This window comes from Oncorhynchus gorbuscha, linkage group LG02 (assembly GCF_021184085.1).
Source record: "Oncorhynchus gorbuscha isolate QuinsamMale2020 ecotype Even-year linkage group LG02, OgorEven_v1.0, whole genome shotgun sequence".
NCBI classification, from domain to species: Eukaryota; Metazoa; Chordata; class Actinopteri; order Salmoniformes; family Salmonidae; genus Oncorhynchus; species Oncorhynchus gorbuscha.
In genome coordinates this window covers 111,301,133-111,323,455 of record NC_060174.1, presented here as the reverse complement: position 1 = coordinate 111,323,455, position 22,323 = coordinate 111,301,133, and the positions used below count along the sequence as shown (strand labels likewise).

The 22,323-nt window shown below is 44.7% G+C and overlaps 1 protein-coding gene across 1 annotated transcript in view; it reads left to right on the top strand.

Moving 5' to 3' along the window:
• LOC124015635 (nectin-1-like) overlaps positions 1-19,739 on the top strand; it is a 53,805-nt gene extending 34,066 nt beyond the window's left edge. Inside the window, exons 7-11 of the mRNA XM_046331007.1 lie at positions 2,234-2,351; positions 4,938-5,089; positions 5,173-5,314; positions 15,717-15,786; positions 16,813-19,739. Coding sequence (XP_046186963.1) covers positions 2,234-2,351; positions 4,938-5,089; positions 5,173-5,314; positions 15,717-15,786; positions 16,813-17,118 — 788 coding nt within the window. The 3' untranslated portion in view covers positions 17,119-19,739. The remainder of the gene's footprint in view (positions 1-2,233; positions 2,352-4,937; positions 5,090-5,172; positions 5,315-15,716; positions 15,787-16,812) is intronic.
• Positions 19,740-22,323: the final 2,584 nt, after the last annotated feature.

Genomic DNA, 22,323 nt, shown 5'->3' with positions numbered 1-22,323 from the left:
TCTAGGTCGGTGAGACAGTCACTTCCACAACATTTACAACCTTAAAATTAACGCCTAACCTATAACCTACATAATTGTTGATAGGCTCTATAATATGTCACCAATCTCTTCAGTGCCAACAAGCTTAGACAACATGACAACATAGGAAAACAGCCACGGTCTGGTGAAATTCACGCGTCAGAACAGTTTTTAATTTGGCCTATGTCAAGATTTGTCCATTTGTGATGAGCCTATAAGCTACATCAATAATAAGGTATAATATGGTATGATAAAATACCTCTGTCTATGGACCTTTAGCATATGACCTGCCTTTTAAACTCTGATGCACAACTGTGCGTTAAAGGGTCCTGGAGGGCAGGTCATTTGTCCCAGGTGATGCGTTGGGCAGACCGCACCACTTTCTGGAGAGCCCTACGGTCGTGGGCGGTGCAGTTACCGTACCAGGCGGTGATACAGCCACACAGAATGCTCTCAATTGTGCATCTGTAAATGTTTGTGAGGGTTTTAGGTGACAAGCCAAATTTCTTCAGCCTCCTGAGGTTAAAGAGGCACTGTTGTGCCTTCTTCACCACACTGCCTGTGTGGGTGTACCATTTCAGTTTGTCAGTGATGTGTACACCGAGGAACTTTAATATTTCCACCTTCTCCACTGTGGTCCCATCAATGTGGATAGGGGGGTGCTCCCTCTGCTGTTTCCTGAAATCCATGATCATCTCCTTTGTTTTGTTGACGTTGAGTGAGAAGTTATTTTCCTGACACCACACTCCCAGAGCCCTCACCTCCTCCCTGTAAGCTGTCTCGTCATTGTTGGTAATCAAACCTACTACTGTCGTCTGCAAACTTGATGATTGAGTTGGAGGCATGCATGGACATGCAGTCATGGGTGAACAGGGAGTACAGGAAGGGGCAAAGAATGCAGCCTTGTGGGGCCCCAGTGTTGAGCATCAGCAAAGCGGAGGTGTTGTTTCCTACCTTCACCACCTGGGGGCGGCCCGTCTGGAAGTCCATGACCCAGTTGCACTGGGTGGCGTTCAGACCCAGGGCCTCGAGCTTAATGATGAGCTTGGAGGGTACTCTGGTGTTGAATGCTGAGCTATAGTCAATTAACAGCATTCTTACATTGGTCTACAACTGGTTCCATGACCATCCCAGGTTTACAATTTTCTTTCTCCCACCATATTCCTCATTTTTCAACCCAATTGAGGAATTTCAGCATGGTGGTGGAAGATGTATGATGTCAAACCCCATGAACGTGTGGCCCTACTCCTTCTCTTCTTCTTCGCCATGGAGGAGGCATGTGGTGACATTCCAGCAGAGTCCTGTCAGGGGTGGTTGCATCATGCCAAGGAGAATATCGCCTGTGATGTTTATGAAAATCTGTGGCCGGACCAGAACAGCAGACATGACTGATTTTGTTTTAACAATGGATGATTTGTTTCCGATTTCATTGTATTTTCACAGTTTCTTTATATATTTAATGCAATTGATCTAACATACAGTACAGTGGTACCAATAGGCCTATTTGTCTTCCTTTAAAAATATATTTACTTTATGTTTGCATTTTTACTGTATGTGTGCATACAATATGCTGTTTGACATGTATTGAGTCATGTTGAAATATCAAACTTACATTTTTGCATGTGTTCCTTTCTTGTTTGAGTAAACACAAACAATATGCAGTATAATAACAAAATCTTAGTCTTTACACTGAAATAGGTTCTGACAGTAGTGTTTTGAATAGGTCACATTAGTGCGATCTCAGTTGTCACTAAGTTAGATTAATTAGATTTGTATCCAGTTTCATTTTGTTTACAGAGTTTAATTTTGATTGCTCGATTTGATTGTTTCATTTTGCAAGATGTCTGTGGGGTTTGGGGAAATTGGTTAACTGTTTTGTCTTTATAGGTTTGAATATCTGAGATTTCGTTTCAGCAAAGGTGTACTAACAATTGGGAAAAACTGTAAGAAGTCATTGAAAATAAATACCTTTTTTTCAATGATTGAATTGTAATTGTAGTTGTAGTTTACTTCCTTCAATTAGAATTAAGCCCAACCCTGATACACGCATTCACACACACTCCAGCGCACATACACACACGCCAGTGCACATGCACACACACTTTCACCGTCCCACTGACTTACTCACTTGTGCAAATGATTGTAAGTGGCTCTGGATAAAAGTGTCTTCTAAATGGCATATATGGAAGTATTCTATATTATTATTTGACATCAGATGAACCAGAGGTGTCAGTGGAGGGGTTCGATGGGAACTGGTACCTGGACCGTCAGAACGTTGAGCTCACATGTCTGACCGATGCCAACCCACCTGTCTCTCTGTTCCAGTGGAGAATGTGAGTAACCGCTGACCTCTAACCCCTAAACTCTAACCCTATGCGTAATTGTGAGTATACCAGTGGCATAGCTATATAAAGAGGGCGCTAGATGGATGTAGCTTGTTTTAGCATGGACAGCACCATTGAGGAATGTTTTAACCTCTACTGACTCCCCATCCCGCATGCGGGAGCGTAATCATCGCCTGACACTAATTAGCATAGCGCAGCGGACATAAATATCCCTAGAAAATATTCCTATTCATGAAAATCAGAAATGAAATATATTGAGACACAGCTTAGCCTTTTGTTAATCACCCTGTCATCTCAGATTTTCAAAATATGCTTTACAGCAAAAGCTAGACAAGCATTTGTGTAAGTTTATCGATAGCCTAGTATAGCATAGCATTTTGTCCAGCTAGCAGCAGGTAACTTGATCACGGAAATCAGAAAATCAATCAAATTAAATCGTTTACCCTTGATGAGCTTTGGATGTTTTCACTCACGAGACTCCCAGTTAGAGAGCAAATGTTCCTTTTTTCCAAAAATATTATCTTTGTAGGCGAAATAGCTCCGTTTGTTCTTCACGTTTGGCTGAGAAATCGCCCGGAAATTGCAGTCATGAAAACAGCGAAAAATATTCCAAATTAGCTCCATAATATCGACAGAAACATGACAAACGTTGTTTATAATCAATCCTCAAGGTGTTTTTCCAAATATCTATTCGATAATATATCCATCGGGAAAATTAGTTTTTCAGTAGGACCGATTGGAGTAATGGCTACCTCTGTATTTTACGCGTGAATCTCTCTGGGAGCATCAGGTGACCACTTGCGCAATGTAGCCGCCTACGGCTATTCTTCAACATAAATGCTAAAACTACGTCACAATGCTGTAGACACCTTGGGGAATATGTAGAAAGCGTAATCTGGTTGATAGCACATTCACAGCTCAATAGGGACTCATTGGAACGCATTGCTTTCAAAATATGGGGCACTTCCGGATTGGATTTTTCTCAGGCTTTCGCCTGCAACATCAGTTCTGTTATACTCACAGACAATATCTTTACAGTTTTGGAAACATTAGAGTGTTTTCTATCCTAAGATGTCAAATATATGCATATTCTTGCATCTTGTCCTGACAAAATATCCCGTTTAAAACGGGAACATTTTTTTCCCAAAAATGAAAATACTCCCCCTAGAGTCACAACAGGTTTTAATAGTCAAAAGATGGGGCTTCCTATAGGTTAAGGAAGGATCACTAAATTCCATTCAGGTCATCAGGAGTGATCAGCCAATGAATTATAGTGCTGAGAAAACATTCCATAACTGCAGGTGGAAGTAAATCATTAACCTTGTCTTTATACCTGTTCAGACAACATCCTCCAGGGGGCAGTAAATCACTAACCTTGTCTTTATACCTGTTCAGACAACACCCTCCAGGGGGCAGTAAATCACCAACCTTGTCTTTATACCTGTTCAAACAACACCCTGCAGGGGGCAGTAAATCACCAACCTTGTCTTTATACCTGTTCAAACAACACCCTCCAGGGGCATTTTATTTATTTAAAACAAGAACAAATTATTACGTACAATGACGGCCTGGGAACAGTGGGTTAACTGCCTTGTTCAGGGGCAGAACGACTGATTTTTACCTTGTCAGCTCGGAGATTCGATCTAGCAACTTTTTGATTACTGGCCCAAACCTTGTCATTATACCTGTTCAGACATCACCCTCCAGGGGGCAGTAAAACACCAACCTTGTCTTTATACCTGTTCAAACAACACCCTCCAGGGGGCAGTAAAACACCAACCTTGTCTTTATACATGTTTAGACAACACCCTCCAGGGGGCAGTAAAACACCAACCTTGTCTTTATACATGTTTAGACAACACCCTCCAGGGGGCAGTAAATCACTAACCTTGTCTTTATACATGTTTAGACAACACCCTCCAGGGGGCAGTAAAACACCAACCTTGTCTTTATACATGTTTAGACAACACCCTCCAGGGGGAAGTACATTTTATTTATTTAACCTTTATTTCACTAGGCAAGTCAGTTAAGAACAAATGATTACGTACAATGACGGCCTGGGAACAGTGGGTTAACTGCCTTGTTCAGGGGCAGAACGACTGATTTTTACCTTGTCAGCTCGGAGATTCGATCTAGCAACTTTTTGATTACTGGCCCAAACCTTGTCATTATACCTGTTCAGACATCACCCTCCAGGGGGCAGTACAACACCAACCTTGTCATTATACCTGTTCAAACAACACCCTCCAGGGGGCAGTAAAACACCAACCTTGTCTTTATACCTGTTCAAACAACACCCTCCAGGGGGCAATAAAACACCAACCTTGTCATTATACCTGTTCAAACAACACCCTCTAGGTGACAGTATGCACCTTTTCAGTTAGTTTACTCCTTTAAAATGGAGAACACCCTCAATGGTGTCACAGAAGCCATTATGTGATTAAATAAAAAGATGAGTCCTGTTTATAATTCTATGGTCTGTTTGATGTTTATGAAGCTATTCATGTTATGTCATACTTGGAATAATGGCATTCATGTGTGTTTGTGTATGGGTGTGTGTGTGTGTACCTGCAGGTTGAATGGTTCCATACCGAACAGCGTAGAGATACGTGACAATGTCCTGTTATTTAAAGGACCAATCAGATACGAGGTAGGAGGGATTTATGTCTGCGATGCAACCAATAGCATCGGGACAAGCTCTGCCTTCATGGAGATCAGCATCACAGGTAAGGTCATTTGGTTACAATGGTTACCTGGAGTGTGTGCGTGTGTGTGTGTGTGTGTAACTGTGTTTTTTCTCTCTGTGTAGAAGAGCCACTACCCCAGGTGGGAACTGGTGATGTCTTCAGTGTTCTGGGCATGCTATTGGCTGTGGGGCTGATTCTGGGCGTGGCGATCACTGTGCTGCTTCTTAACAGGAGAAAACAGAGGGGAGAGATGGATGCTGACTCGTATGTATATCTTTAGTTATCAAACCTATTGTTATTTTCTGAATTCCTCTTGACATGGTCAGATAACTCAAGCTGAGAGAGGGTCACATTTTTTCTAATTTGACACACAGAAACATTTTGTCAAAAATAATGGCACCGATTGACCTATAGGTGGTACTGTTATAAGCAGTCTCACATAGACCGTCATATTCCCCACCCAGTTTGACTTAGAGACTTGAAACTCCTCATGCTGAACAAATTTGCCTCACTCACTAATAAGGTCCATTGAGATCGATTTTCCTCCATCTTGGAAATTTTGGAAAACATTTTTAAAAACTTCTTATGAACCATTGGTCAAAATTTGGCTGAGTTATTGAAACATCTCAGGGCTTCCCAAGTGGTGCAGTGGTCTAAGGCACTGCATCACAGTTGCTTGCTGTGCCACTAGAGATCCTGATTCGAGTCCGGGCTCTATCGCAGCTGGCTACGACCGAGAGACCCACACTTGGCCAGGTGTCATCCGGGTTAAGGGAGTGTTTGGCCGGCAGGGATGTCCTTGTCCCATCACGGTCTAATGACTCTTGCGGCGGGCCAGGTGCATGCATGCTGATACAGTCGCCAGGTGTACAGTGTTTCCTCCAACATATTGGCTTCTGGGTTAAGCGGGCATTGTGTCAAGAAGCAGTGTGGTTTTGGTTGGGTTGTGTTTCGGAGGACGCATGGCTCTCAACCCTTGCCTCTCCCGAGTCCATACGGGAGTTGCAGCAATGAGACAAGTCTGTAACTACCAATTGGATACAATGAAAAAGGGTAAAAAGTAAACAAAAACGTTTTAAAAATATGTGTCCATTTAAACCACTGAATTTGTATTTATTAATTGCCAATGAACCAGCTACTCTTCTTGGAGTGCAGCAAAAATATGACAGTTCTACAATTTGTTTTAGACATTACAACACATTCACAACATATTTCACAATTAATTAAGTGTGTGTCCTCAGGCCCCTACTCTACTACCAAATATCTACAACACAAAATCCATGTGTACATGTGTTTATAGTCCAAGTATCTTGGGGCGTGTCTCTATAAGCTTGGCACATCTAGCAACTGGGATTTTTGACAATTCTTCAAGGCGAAACTGCTCCAGCCATTTCAAGTAGATGGGTTCCGCTGGTGTACAGCAATCTTTAAGTCATACCACTGATTCTCAATTGGATTGAGGCCTGGGCTTTGACTAGGACATTCCAAGACATTTAAATGTTTCCCCTTGAACTACTCGAGTGTTGCTTTAGCAGTATGCTTAGGGTCATTGTCCTGCTGGAAAGTGAACCTCCATCCCAGTCTCAAATCTCTGGAAGACTATAACAGGTTTCCATCAAGAATTTCACTGTATTTAGCCCCATCCATCATTCCTTCAATTCTGACCAGTTTCCCAGTCCCTGCAATGAAAAACATCCCCACAGCATGATGCTGCCACAACCATGCTTCACAGTGGGGATGGTGCTCTCGGGGTAATGAGAGGTGTTTGGGTTTGCGCCAGAGATAGTGTTTTCCTTGATGGCCAAAAAGCTCAATTTTAGTCTCATCTGACCAGAGTACCTTCTTCCATATGTTTGGGGAGTCTCCCACATGCCTTTTGGCGAACACCAAACATGTTTGCTTATTATTTTTTTAAAGCAATGGCTTTTTTCCGGACAATCTTCCGTAAAACCCAGCTCTGTGGAGTGTGCGGCTTAACGTGGTCCTATGGACATGTACTCCTATCTTTGTTGTGGAGCTTTGCATTTCCTTCAGGGTTATCTTTGGTCTCTTTGTTACCTCTCTGATTAATTCCCTCCTTGCCTGGTCCGTGAGTTTTGGTGGGCAGCCCTTTCTTGGCATTATTGTTGTGGTGCCATATTCTTTACATTTTTTGTAATGGATTTAATGGTGCTCTGTGGGATGTTCAAAGTTTCAGATATTTTATACCCCGATCTGTACTTTGCCACAACTTTGTCCATGACCTTTTTTGGAGGGCTCCTTGGTCTTCATGATGCCGCTTGCTTGGTGGTGCCCCTTGCTTAGTGGTGTTGCAGACTCTGGGGCCTTTCAGAACAGGTGTATATATTCTGAGATCATGTGACAGATCATGTGACACTTAGATTATACAAAAGTGTACTTTATTTAACTAATTATGTGACTTCTAAAGGTAATTGGTTGCACCAGATCTTATTTAGGGGCTTCATAGCAAAGGGGGTGAATACATATGCACGCACCACTTTTCCATTTGTTATTTTGGGGAATTTATTTCTTATTTTTTAATGTCCATTACATGAAATCCAAATAAAAATCCATTTAAATTACATATTTTAATTAAACAAAATTGGAAAATGCCAAGGGGGATGAATACCTTTGCAAGGCACTGTATGTGTATGCATTTGTCTGTGTTGCTTCACTGTCCCCGATGTTCTATCAGGTATTTTTAATCTGTTTTTTAAATCTGATTGTACTGCTTGTATGAGTTACTAGATAGAGTAACCCGGATTATGCTCTGTTAGACAGAGCATCTCTTCATCTCTTCATCCACAATATAACAGGGGGTGTGATTTCACTCCGCAGAGGACTTCCAACTTCAAACTCATTTACATTACATTACATTTAAGTCATTTAGCAGACGCTCTTATCCAGAGCGACTTACAAATTGGTGCATTCACCTTATGACATCCAGTGGAACAGCCACTTTACAATAGTGCATCTAAATCTTTTAAGGGGGGGTAGAAGGATTACTTTATCCTATCCTAGGTATTCCTTAAAGAGGTGGGTTTTCAGGTGTCTCCGGAAGGTGGTGATTGACTCCGCTGTCCTGGCGTCGTGAGGGAGTTTGTTCCACCATTGGGGGGCCAGAGCAGCGAACAGTTTTGACTGGGCTGAGCGGGAACTGTACTTCCTCAGTGGTAGGGAGGCGAGCAGGCCAGAGGTGGATGAACGCAGTGCCCTTGTTTGGGTGTAGGGCCTGATCAGAGCCTGGAGGTACTGAGGTGCCGTTCCCCTCACAGCTCCGTAGGCAAGCACCATGGTCTTGTAGCGGATGCGAGCTTCAACTGGAAGCCAGTGGAGAGAGCGGAGGAGCGGGGTGACGTGAGAGAACTTGGGAAGGTTGAACACCAGACGGGCTGCGGCGTTCTGGATGAGTTGTAGGGGTTTAATGGCACAGGCAGGGAGCCCAGCCAACAGCGAGTTGCAGTAATCCAGACGGGAGATGACAAGTGCCTGGATTAGGACCTGCGCCGCTTCCTGTGTGAGGCAGGGTCGTACTCTGCGGATGTTGTAGAGCATGAACCTACAGGAACGGGCCACCGTCTTGATGTTAGTTGAGAACGACAGGGTGTTGTCCAGGATCACGCCAAGGTTCTTAGCGCTCTGGGAGGAGGACACAATGGAGTTGTCAACCGTGATGGCGAGATCATGGAACGGGCAGGTCTTCCCCGGGAGGAAGAGCAGCTCCGTCTTGCCGAGGTTCAGCTTGAGGTGGTGATCCGTCATCCACACTGATATGTCTGCCAGACATGCAGAGATGCGATTCGCCACCTGGTCATCAGAAGGGGGAAAGGAGAAGATAAATTGTGTGTCGTCTGCATAGCAATGATAGGAGAGACCATGTGAGGTTATGACAGAGCCAAGTGACTTGGTGTATAGCGAGAATAGGAGAGGGCCTAGAACAGAGCCCTGGGGGACACCAGTGGTGAGAGCGCGTGGTGAGGAGACAGATTCTCGCCACGCCACCTGGTAGGAGCGACCTGTCAGGTATGACACAATCCAAGCGTGGGCCGCGCCGGAGATGCCCAACCTCGGAGAGTGAACCACACTGAATTTGTGGTTGTACCTAAAATATAAATGCAACATGAAACAATTTCAAATATTTGACTGCGTTACAGTTCATATAAGGAAATCAGTCTATTGAAATAAATTCATTAGGCCCTGATCTATGGGTTTCACATGACTGGGACAACAGATATGCATAAATAAAAAAAGGGGCATGGATCAGAAAACCAGTTAGTGTCTGGTGTTCACACCATTTGTTCTTTGCATAGAGTTGATCCGGCTGTTGATTGTTGCTGGATATTGGCCGGAACTGGAACACGCTGTCGTACATGTTAATCCAGAGCATCCCAAACATGCTCAATGGGTAACATGTCTAGTGATTATGCAGGCAATGGAAGAACTGGGATATTTTCAGCTTTCTGGAATTGTTTACAGATTCTTGTGACATGGGGCCGTGCATCATCATGCTGAAACATGAGGTGATGGCGGTGGATGAATGGCACGACAATGGGCCTCAGGATCTCGTCACGGTATCCCCGTACATTCAAATTCTCAGTGATAAAATGCAAATGTGTTTCAAATCAAATTAAATGAAATCAAATTTTATTTGTCACATACACATGGTTAGCAGATGTTAATGCGATTGTAGCGAAATGCTTGTGCTTCTAGTTCCGACAATGCAGTAATAACCAACAAGTAATCTAACTAACAATTCCAAAACTACTGTCTTATACACAGTGTAAGGGGATAAAGAATATGTACATAAAGATATATGAATGAGTGATGGTACAGAGCGGCATAGGCAAGATACAGTAGATGGTATCGAGTACAGTCTATACATATGAGATGAGTATGTAAACAAAGTGGCATAGTTAAAGTGGCTAGTGATACATGTATTACATAAGGATGCAGTAGATTATATAGAGTACAGTATATACTTATACATATAAGGTTAATAATGTAGGGTATGTAACATTATATTAGGTAGCATTGTTTAAAGTGGCTAGTGATATATTTGACATAATTTCCCATCAATTCCCATTATTAAAGTGGCTGGAGTTGAGTCAGTGTCAGTGTGTTGGCAGCAGCCACTCAATGTTAGTGGTGGCTGTTTAACAGTCTGGTGGCCTTGAGATAGAAGCTGTTTTTCAGTCTCTTGGTCCCAGCTTTGATGCGCCTGTACTGACCTCGCCTTCTGGATGATAGCGGGGTGAACAGGCAGTGGCTCGGGTGGTTGTTGTCCTTGATGATCATTATGGCCTTCCTGTGACATCGGGTGGTGTAGGTGTCCTGGAGGGCAGGTAGTTTGCCCCCGGTGATGCGTTGTGCAGACCTCACTACCCTCTGGAGAGCCTTACGGTTGTGGGCGGAGCAGTTGCCGTACCAGGCGGTGATACAGCAAGCCAGGATGCTCTCGATTGTGCATCTGTAGAAGTTTGTGAGTGTTTTTGGTGACAAGCCGAATTTCTTCAGCCTCCTGAGGTTGAAGAGGCGCTGCTGCGCCTTCTTCACGATGCTGTCTGTGTGAGTGGACCAATTCAGTTTGTCTGTGATGTGTATGCCGAGGAACTTAAAACTTACTACCCTCTCCACTACTGTTCCATCGATGTGGATAGGGGGTGTTCCCTCTGCTGTTTCCTGAAGTCCACAATCATCTCCTTAGTTTTGTTGACGTTGAGTGTGAGGTTATTTTCCTGACACCACACTCCGAGGGCCCTCACCTCCTCCCTGTAGGCCGTCTCGTCGTTGTTGGTAATCAAGCCTACCACTGTTGTGTCGTCCGCAAACTTGATGATTGAGTTGGAGGCGTGCGTGACCACGCAGTCGTGGGTGAACAGGGAGTACAGGAGAGGGCTCAGAACGCACCCTTGTGTTGAGGATCAGCGGGGTGGAGATGTTTTGCCTACCCTCACCACCTGGGGGCGGCCCTTCAGGAAGTCCCGTACCCAGTTGCACAGGGCGGGGTCGAGACCCAGGGTCTCGAGCTTGATGACGAGCTTGGAGGGTACTATGGTGTTGAATGCCGAGCTGTAGTCGATGAACAGCATTCTCACATAGGTATTCCTCTTGTCCAGATGGGTTAGGGCAGTGTGCAGTGTGGTTGAGTTTGCATCGTCTGTGGACCTATTTGGGTGGTAAGCAAATTGGAGTGGGTCTAGGGTGTCAGGTAGGGTGGAGGTGATATGGTCCTTGACTAGTCTCTCAAAGCACTTCATGATGACGGAAGTGAGTGCTACGGTGCGGTAGTCGTTTAGCTCAGTTACCTTAGCTTTCTTGGGAACAGGCACAATGGTGGCCCTCTTGAAGCATGTGGGAACAGCAGACTGGTATAAGGATTGATTGAATATGTCCGTAAACACACCGGCCAGCTGGTCTGCACATGCTCTGAGGGCGCGGCTGGAGATGCCGTCTGGGCCTGCAGCCTTGCGAGGGTTAACACGTTTAAATGTCTTACTCACCTCAGCTGCAGTGAAGGAGAGTCCGCATGTTTTCGTTGCAGGCCGTGTCAGTGGCACTGTATTGTCCTCAAAGTGGGCAAAAAAGTTATTTAGTCTGCCTGGGAGCAAGACATCCTGGTCAGTGACTGGGCTGGTTTTCTTCTTGTAGTCCGTGATTGACTGTAGACCCTGCCACATACCTCTTGTGTCTGAGCCGTTGAATTTGAATTCTACTTTGTCTCTATACTGACGCTAAGCTTGTTTGATAGCCTTGCGGAGGGAATAGCTGCACTGTTTGTATTCGGTCATGTTAACAGACACCTTGCCCTGATTAAAAGCAGTGGTTCACGCTTTCAGTTTCACGCGAATGCTGCCATCAATCCACGGTTTCTGGTTAGGGAATGTTTTAATCGTTGCTATGGGAACGACATCTTCAACGCACGTTCTAATGAACTCGCAAAACCGAATCAGCGTATTCGTCAATGTTGTTATCTGACGCAATACGAAACATATCCCAGTCCAAGTGATGGAAGCAGTCTTGGAGTGTGGAGTCAGCTTGGTCGGACCAGTGTTGGACAGACCTCAGCGTGGGAGCTTCTTGTTTTAGTTTCTGTCTTTAGGCAGAGAACAACAAAATGGAGTCGTGGTCAGCTTTTCCGAAAGGAGGGCAGGGCAGGGCCTTATATGTGTCGCGGAAGTTAGAGTAACAATGATCCAAGGTTTTTCCACCCCTGGTTGCGCAATCGATATGCTGATAAAATTTAGGGAGTCTTGTTTTCAGATTAGCCTGGTTAAAATCCCCAGCTACAATGAATGCAGCCTCCGGATAAATGGATTCCAGTTTGCAAAGAGTCAAATAAAGTTTGTTCAGAGCCATCGATGTGTCTGCTTGGGAGGGAATATATACGGCTGTGATTATAATCGAAGAGAATTCTCTTGGTAGATAATGCGGTCAACATTTGATTGTGAGGAATTCTAAATCAGGTGAACAGAAGGATTTGAGTTCCTGTATGTTTCTTTCATCACACCATGTCCCCGTTAGTCATGAGGCATACGCCCCCGCCACTCTTCTTACCAGAAAGATGTTTGTTTCTGTCGGCGCGATGCGTGGAGAAACCCGTTGGCTGCACCGCCTCCGATAGCGTCTCTCCAGTGAGTCATGTTTCCGTGAAGCAAGGAACGTTACAGTCTCTGATGTCCCTCTGGAATGCTACCCTTGCTCGGATTTGATCTTATATTCAGTAGTTCTTCTCGACTGTATGTAATGAAACCTAAGATGACCTGGGGTACCAATGTAAGAAATAACACATAAAAAAAAAAAAACTGCATAGTTTCCTAGGAACGCGAAGCGAGGCGGCCATCTCTGTCGGCGCCGGAATGCTCTCTGTTGTCAGTAGCTTATGCTTGCCCATATCATAACCACACCTCCTCCATGGGGCACTCTGTTCCCAATGTTGACATCTTTAAACGGCTTGCCCACATGACGCATGTTGTCTGCCATCTGTCCGGTTCAGTTGAAACCGGGATTCATCCAGTTTCAAATCAGACCACATTTCTCCAGCATGCCAGTGGCCATTGAAGGTGAGCATTTGCCCACTGAAGTCGGTTACGACGCTGAACTGCAGTCAGGTCAAGACCCTGATGAGTACGACTAACCCAATTGAGATGGTTTGGGTGAGATGAGTTGGACTGCGGAGTGAAGGAAAAGCAGCCAACAAGTGCTCAGCATATGTGGGAACTCCTTCAAGGCTGTTGAAATAGCATTCCAGGTGACTACCTCATGAAGCTGGTTGAGAGAATGTGTGTGCAAAGCTCTCATCAAGGCAAAGGCTACTTTGAAGAATATAAAATATAACATATATTTGGATGTGTTTATTAACACTTCTTTGGTTACTACATGATTTTATCAGACCAGTGTCAGACCAGTGTCAGACCAGTGTCAGACCAGTGTCAGGCCTGGATTCGCCCCAAGATTCTTCCCAAGATGATTGGCTAATGAAAACATCCATTGTGATGTGGATGAGAACCTGTGGCCAAATCCACAAGACAGGGTTGATGGAAATATATAGAAGTACAGTAATCAATATTTAGTTTTGCTTCTTACAGTCAGGTGAGGAACACTGCAGTTGACCGTTAACTGTTTTTTATTTTTTAGTAGCTAATTATTTTTGCTTTGATTCAAAGAAACCTATGTTGTGATTTTATTGTATTTCATCAATACATTTACATTTACATTTAAGTCATTTAGCAGACGCTCTTATCCAGAGCGACTAAATGTCATTTTGTTCAATGATTCCACTGTGTCTGTAGTATTCTCTCTACTAGTTATTTTACAGTGATGTATTTACATGTGGTAGCATAATGAAACATGTATCACATATTTTGTACTACAATATTTAATGGTTGTACGAACAACTACACAGTGAAACTATCGGTATCTTGTGTGTGGGTGATCTAAATTAATGTTCTAATGGTATTTCATGATAAATGAGTTATTTGAACCAATGATTCTGCAAGTGCAAGGTTTCTTTAACGATATGAATGCACAATGCAATGTTTTGAACATTGGGCAGCCTTTGTTACAAGTGATGACCGTTTTGAGTTTTGAAAAATGACCACAAGGTTCTGAAATTAGTGCCAAAGTAATTGTTAAAAACTGTAACTGAACCAATGTCCATGACATTTGGTATGTAAACCTTACGTATATGTCCTTAGAAACTGTGTGAATTTAAATGGCCAGACCAGTTAGTGGCACAATAGATGTTGTTGGGATTATTTATCAAATGGAATTTGCCTCATGTTTTGAATATTCAATTTAAATTATGCAGATGAACAATGTGAAATATTAGTGGAATTGACACCATAATAAACTCATAAAGACTTTAAGAAGGATTACCTGCTTTATTCAAAGACAAACAACTTACAGCAGTAGACTAAACTTCACTTGCATACTCCTTGTGGTATTTAGAGATAAATAAGGTAATGCTTTTCCTTTCCCACCCCTTCTCTACTACCTTCTTGGGGTTCCCCAGTAGTCTAAGCCACTGCAGCTCAGTGTAAGACGCATCACTACAGGCCCTGGTTCAAAGCCAGGCTGTATCACAACCAGCTGTGATTGGGCATCCCGTAGGACGGCGCGCAATTGGCCCAGCGTCGTCTGGGTTTGGCCGGTGTAGGCCGTCATTGCAAATAAGAATTTGTTCTTAAACTGACTTAGTTAAATAAAATGATCTGATGGTCTATGCATATTTATAGTTTAAATCATTTATTTTTATTTGACTGCTTTACTCTCTCTGTCTCTCTCTCCATTTCTCTCCCTCCCTCTCTCTCTCCTCACTCTCGCTCTCTCTCTCCCTCCCTCTCTCTCCCTCTCTCTCTCTCTCTCTCTGTCTCTGTCTCTCTCTCCATTTCTCTCCCTCCCTCTCTCTCTTCCCTCTCTCTCTCTCTGTCTCTCCCTCTCCATTTCCCTCCCTCCCTCCTCTCTCCTCTCTCTCTCTCTCTGTCTCTCTCTCCATTTCCCTCCCTCCCTCTCTCTCTTCCTCTCTCTCTCTCTGTCTCTCTCTCCATTTCCCTCCCTCTCTCTCTCTTCCTCACTCTCACTCTCCCTCTCCCTCTCCCTCTCTCTCTCCCTCTCTCTCTCCATTTCCCTCCCTCCCTCTCTCTCTCTTCCTCTCTCTCTCTCTCTGTCTCTCTCTCCATTTCCCTCCCTCCCTCTCTCTCTCTTCCTCTCTCACTCTCGCTCTCTCTCTCCCTCTCCCTCTCTCACTCCCTCTCTCACTCCATTTCCCTCCCTCCCTCTCTCTCTCTTCCTCTCTCTCTCTCTCTGTCTCTCTCTCCATTTCCCTCCCTCCCTCTCTCTCTCTTCCTCTCTCTCACCCTCGCTCCCTCTCCCTCTCCCTCTCTCACTCCCTCTCCTCTCCATTTCCCTCCCTCCCTCTCTCTCTCTTCATTTCCTCTCCTCTCCTGTCTCTCTCTCCATTTCCCCTCCCTCCCTCTCTCTCTCCCTCTCTCTCTCCATTTCCCCCTCCCTCTCCTCTCTCTCTCTCTCTCTCTCTCTCTCTCTCTCTCTCTCTCTCTCTCTCTCTCTCTCTCTCTCTCTCTCTCTCTCTCTCTCTCTCTGTCTCTCTCTCCATTTCCCTCCCTCCCTCTCTCTTCCTCTCTCTCACTCTCTCTGTCTCTCTCTCCAGGACAGACTCTCCTCCTTCTCTTAAACTGGCTCCTCCTCCTGCCAGGAGAAAACCTGGTGATGAGTTCCAGGTAGAGGAGTGTGTGTGTGTCTGTGTGTCTATGTGTGTCTGTTTGTTTTTGTGTGTTATTGTGGTGTGTGTATTTGTGTGTGCTCCCCAACACAGCAGACTATCTACCTGTCTGTCTCTCTTATCTTCGCAGCGGACTAACTATCTACCTGTCTGTCTGTCTCTCTTCTCTTCGCAGCGGACTAACTATCTACCTGTCTGTCTCTCTTCTCTTCACAGCGGACTAACTATCTACCTGTCTGTCTGTCTCTCTTCTCTTCGCAGCGGACTAACTATCTACCTGTCTGTCTCTCTTCTGTTCGCAGCGGACTAACTATCTACCTGTCTGTCTCTCTTCTCTTTGCAGCGGACTAACTATCTACCTGTCTGTCTGTCTGTCTAACTATCTCCTGTCTGTCTCTCTTCTTTTCACAGCGGACTAACTATCTACCTGTCTGTCTCTCTTCTCTTCGCAGCGGACTAACTATCTACCTGTCTGTCTCTCTTCTCTTCACAGCGGACTAACTATCTACCTGTCTGTCTTCTCTTCTCTTCGCAGCGGACTAACTATCTACCTGTCTGTCTCTCTTCTCTTTGCAGCGGACTAACTATCTACCTGTCTGTCTCTCTTCTCTTCGCAGCGGACTAACTATCTACCTGTCTGTCTCTCTTCTCTTCACAGCGGACTAACTATCTACCTGTCTGTCTCTCTTCTCTTCGCAGCGGACTAACTATCTACCTGTCTGTCTTCTCTTCTCTTCGCAGCGGACTAACTATCTACCTGTCTGTCTCTCTTCTCTTTGCAGCGGACTAACTATCTACCTGTCTGTCTCTCTTCTCTTCGCAGCGGACTAACTATCTACCTGTCTGTCTCTCTTCTCTTCACAGCGGACTAACTATCTACCTGTCTGTCTCTCTTCTCTTCGCAGCGGACTAACTATCTACCTGTCTGTCTCTCTTCTCTTCGCAGCGGACTAACTATGTACCTGTCTGTCTCTCTTCTCTTCGCAGCGGACTAACTATCTACCTGTCTGTCTTCTCTTCACAGCGGTCAGGGAGGGTGTATGAGGACCTCCCCAACACAGCGGACTATGTCAGCTACCGACTGGCCTGCAACAAGGATGACTACCCAGAACCCTACTCTCCCCCCATCAACCCTCCCCTCTCCCTCCCCGACTCTCCACCTATCAACCCTCCCCTCTCCTTCCTCTCCCAGCACGCCTACGCCCACTCCAACAATACCTTCTCCCCCGCCTCCCATCCCTCCTCTGTCTTCAGATATCCTTCCCTCCCCTCCCTATCCCCCCCTCCCGGCCTTGCACCCTACACCTTCCCTAAAGAACAGTATGTCTGACCTGTATCCACTGACCTGTAACACCTCTCCAGAGACCATGGACCAACAGCTTTTCTCTGTCTTCTGTTCCCCTCTCCTTCATCTTCTGTTCATCCACTGACCTCAGAATGTTTTCCAATCCTAGATATGAGTGTGTGTGTGTGTGTTTTAAAGTGTGTTTTGTGCAAGGGGGCATTGTCATGCTGAAACAGGAAAGGGCCTTCCCCAAACTGTTACCACAAAGTTGGAAGCACAGAATTCAATGTTATTGAATTATTTCCCTTCACTGGATCTAAGATGCCCGAACCATGAACAACTGCCCCAGACCGTTATTCCTCCTTCGCCAAACTTTACAGTTGGCACTATGCATACAAGAAGGAAGCGTTCTCCTGGCATCCACCAAACCCAGATTCCTCGGACTGCCAGATAATGAAGAGTGGTTCATAACTCCATAGAACGTGTTTCCACTGCTCCAAATACCAATGGCGGCAAGATTTACACCACTCCAACCGATGCTTGGCATTGCACATGGTGATCTTAGGCTTGTGTGCGGCTGCTCGGCCATTTAATGAACCTCCCGACGAACAGTTCTTGTGCTGACGTTGCTTCCAGAAGCAGTTTGGAACTCAGTAGTGAGTGTTGCAACCGATGACAGACGATTTTCACGGTGATATGCGCTTCAGCACTACGCAGTCCCGTTTTGTGAGCTTATGTGGTCTACCATTTCACAGCTTAGCCGCTGCTGCTCCTAGAAATTTCCACTTCACAATAACAGCACTTACAGTAGACGGGGCAGCTCTAGCAGGCCAGAAATTTGATTAACTGACTTGTTGGAAAGGTGGCATCCTTTGACGGTGCCACGTTGAAAGTCACTAAGGTCTTCAGTAAGGCCATTCTACTGCCAATGTTTGTATTTGGAGATTGCATGGGTGTACGCTCAATTTTATACACCTGTCAGCAACGGCTGAAATAGCCCAATCCACTAAGTTGAAGTGGTGTAGCAGCAGTGTATATGATGATTGTATGTGAGTGAGTGTGTCAGTATACTGTATGTACATATTATGTGTGTGTATGCAGATGATGGAGCGAGTGTTTTGTATGTGTGTTGGAGTATCAGTGTATAGGGCCCTGTGAGTGTGCATAGAGACTGTGCAAAAATAAAAATACAATACAAAGGTCATCACCGATAGTCCGTGTAGCCATTTTGTTAGCTTTTTAGTTAGCTATTTAGCAGTCTTATGGCATGAGGATAGAAGCCTTTCAGGAGCCTGTTGATGTCAGACTTGATGCACCGGTACTGCGCGGAAGCAGAGTGAACAGTCTATGGCTTGGGTGGAGTCTTTAATTATTTGCCTGGCCTTCCTTTCACACCACCTGATATAGAGGTCCTGGATGGCATGGAGCTTGGCCCCAGTGATGTACTGGTCTGTCCTCACCACCCTCTATAGCACCATGTGATCAAGGGCGGTGCTATTGCCATACCAAGCAGTAATGCAGCCAGTCAATAGGAGCCCAGGAGGGGACTAAGCACGCACCCCTGAGGGGCCCCAGTGTTGAGGATCAGTGTAGCAAAGGTTAACTATCCACCTGGGATCGGCCCGTCAGGAAGTCCAGGATCCAGTTGCAGAGGTGATGTTAACTATCCTCACCACCTGGGATCGGCCCGTCAGGAAGTCCAGGATCCAGTTGCAGAGGGAGGTGTTCAGTCCCCAGGTCCTAAGGTTGGTGAGGAGCGTGCATTGGACAATGGTGTTGAACTTGTGTTTGTGTCTCTGTAAGTAAACAACGTCTAGCTTCAAAATATGCTGCATTTCCTCAGGTTGAAAAGCAATTGACATGCTTTAAATCCCAGGTCACAGTAACATAAACCTTCAGATGCACAACTAACCTTAACCTTAACCCAAACCCAGACCTCAAGTAGGGTATTGTCCCAAACCCAGACCTCTAGTAGGACATTACCCCAAACCCAAACCTCTAGTAGGACATTACCCCAAACCTAGACGTCTAGTAGGACATTACCCCAAACCCAGAGCTCTAGTAGGACATTACCCCAAACCCAAAGCTCTAGGAGGACATTACCCCAAACCCAGATCTCTAGTAGGACATTAACGCAAACCTAGACCTCTAGTTGGGACATTACCCCCAACCCAACCCTCTAGTAGGACATTACCCCAAACCCAGACCTCTAGTAGGACATTACCCCAAACCCAGACCTCTAGTGGGACATTACCCCAAACCCAGATCTCTAGATGGACATTTATTAGAGTTCTGGATCAGGAATGGATGTATTAGATTGTAGATTGAGTTATGGATAAAATGTCTGTATTAGATTATATTAAATTGGAAACAATGTTAATCTGTAAGGATGAGATTACCTTCTGATTTTATCCACTGCTGCTATTGTAGCCCGGACAATTACCCAAACCCTAACCCTAACCCCAACCCTAAACCTAACCAGAATCTCTCTTCCACTCTCTGTAGCCCTGACAATTACCCAAACCCTAACCAGAATCTCTCTTCCCCTCTCTGTAGCCCTGACAATTACCCAAACCCTAACCAGAATCTCTCTTCCCCTCTCTGTAGCCCTGACAATTACCCAAACCCTAACCAGAATCTCTCTTCCCCTCTCTGTCTCTCTTCCCCTCTCTGTAGCCCTGACAATTACCCAAACCCTAACCAGAATCTCTCTTCCCCTCTCTTCCCCTCTCTCTCTCTCTCTCTCTCTCTCTCTCTCTCTCTCTCTCTCTCTCTCTCTCTCTCTCTCTCTCTCTCTCTCTCTCTCTCTCTCTCTCTCTCTCCCTGTCTCTCTCTCTCTCTCTCTCTCTCTCTCTCTCTCTCTCTCTCTCTCTCTCTCTCTCTCTCCTCTCTCTCTCTCTCTCTCTCTCTCTCTCTCTCTCTCTCTCTCTCTCTCTCTCTCTCTCTCTCTCTCTCTCTCTCTCTCTGTCTCTCTCTCTCTCTCTCTCTCTCTCTGTCTCTCTCTCTCTCTCTCTCTCTCTCTCTCTCTCTGTCTCTCTCTCTCTCCCTGTCTCTCTCTCTCTCTCTCTCTCTCTCTCTCTCTCTCTCTCTCTCTCTCTCTCTCTCTCTCTCTCTCTCTCTCTCTCTCTCTCTCTTTCTCTCTCTCTCTCTCTCTCTCTCTCTCTCTCTCTCTCTCTCTCTCTCTCTCTCTCTCTCTCTCTCTCTCTCTCTCTCTCTGTCTCTTTCTCTCTCTCTCTCTCTCTCTCTCTCTCTCTCTCTCTCTCTCTCTCTCTCTCTCTCTCTCTCTCTCTCTCTCTCTCTCTCTCTCTGTCTCTCTGTCTCTCTGTCTCTCTCTCTCTCTCTCTCTCTCTCTCTCTCTCTCTCTCTCTGTCTCTCTGTCTCTCTGTCTCTCTCTCTCTCTCTCTCTCTCTCTCTCTTTTTTTTATTTGTTTATTATTGTTTTGGTTTCATGTGTAGTTTTGGGAGTGTCTTATTATCTGTGATATTGTGGGAGGTCTTATTATCAGTCTTATTTTCTATACTATTGGGAGGGTTTTACTATCTGTGTTATTGGGAGGGTCTTTTTATCTGTGATGTTGTATTGTTTATCGTTGGGAGGGTCTTGTTATCTATGATATTGGGAGGGTCTTATTATCTGTGATATTGAGAGGGTCGTATTATATTTTATATTGGGGGGGTCTTATTATCTATGATATTGAGAGGGTTGTATTATCTGTGATATTGAGAGGGTTGTATTATCTGTGATATTGAGAGGGTTGTATTATCTGTGATATTGAGAGGGTTGTATTATCTGTGATATTGAGAGGGTTGTATTATCTGTGATATTGAGAGGGTTGTATTATCTGTGATATTGGGAGGGTTGTATTATCTGTGATATTGAGAGGGTTGTATTATCTGTGATATTGGGAGGGTCTTATTGTCTATGATATTGGGAGGGTCTTATTGTCTATGATATTGAGAGGGTCGTATTATCTGTGATATTGGGAGGGTCTTATTATCTGTTATATTGAGAGGGTCTTATTATCTGTGATATTGGGAGGGTCTTATTGTCTATGATATTGGGAGGGTCTTATTATCTGTGATATTGGGAGGGTCGTATTATCTGTGATATTGAGAGGGTTGTATTATCTGTGATATTGGGAGGGTCGTATTATCTGTGATATTGAGAGGGTTGTATTATCTGTGATATTGGGAGGGTCTTATTATCTGTGATATTGGGATGGTTACGGTTGGGATGGGTGTTATCTGTGATATTGGGAGGGTCTTATTATCTGTGATATTGGGATGGTTACGGTTGGGATGGGTAACCCTAACTCATTTTAATCCATTTGTCTGTTGGATGTCAGGATGGGTTAGTGTTCATGCAGCTAGTTCTGTTACCGGAAACTACGCTGCTATACTATTTCCTGTGCTTTCATATGATCATTTTTTATAAATATATATATTTTTAAATATTCAGCTAGTGTTCTCGTTATTATAATATTGAGCTTGTCGTCTGTCCTCTGTAGTTGATTGACTGTCTGCAGACATTAGGGTTTGGTTGGGGTTGGTTATGACAATCTCTCTGTCTGTGTGTGTGTGTGTGTGTATGGGGGGGGGTGATATGGTGACAAAATGTAAACTAATGTAGCTACTGATACGTTTCACCAAGTCAAAGGACTGTCAATAGAGATACCTTTTCTACTCACGTGATCACACGTTTACACATGAGTTGACATATTCACACGCCTTGTTGAATGAGTGAATGTAATTTAAAATGAATGTCTTTCTACTGTATTGTCATTCAGGTATAAAATCACCTTTGTCACATTATGTTATTGTCATTATATTCTAGGTATAAAATCACCTTTTGCAAAGTTTTGCAATCTCAACGTCTTGTTCATTCCTCTCCTCTCCTCTCCTCTCCTCTCCTCTCCTCTCCTCTCCTCTCCTCTCCTCTCCTCTCCTCTCCTCTCCTCTCCTCTCCTCTCCTCTCCTCTCCTCTCCTCTCCTCTCCTCTCCTCTCCTCTCCTCTCCTCTCCTCTCCTCTCCTCTCCTCTCCTCTCCCCAGTTCATTGTTCATTCATTCCTCTCCCCAGTTCATTGTTCATTCATTCCTCTCTTCTCCCCAGTTCATTGTTCATTCATTCCTCTCCTCAGTTCATTGTTCATTCATTCCTCTCCTCAGTTCATTGTTCATTCATTCCTCTCTTCTCACCAGTTCATTGTTCATTCAGTCCTCTCCTCTCCCCTGTTCAATGTTCATTCATT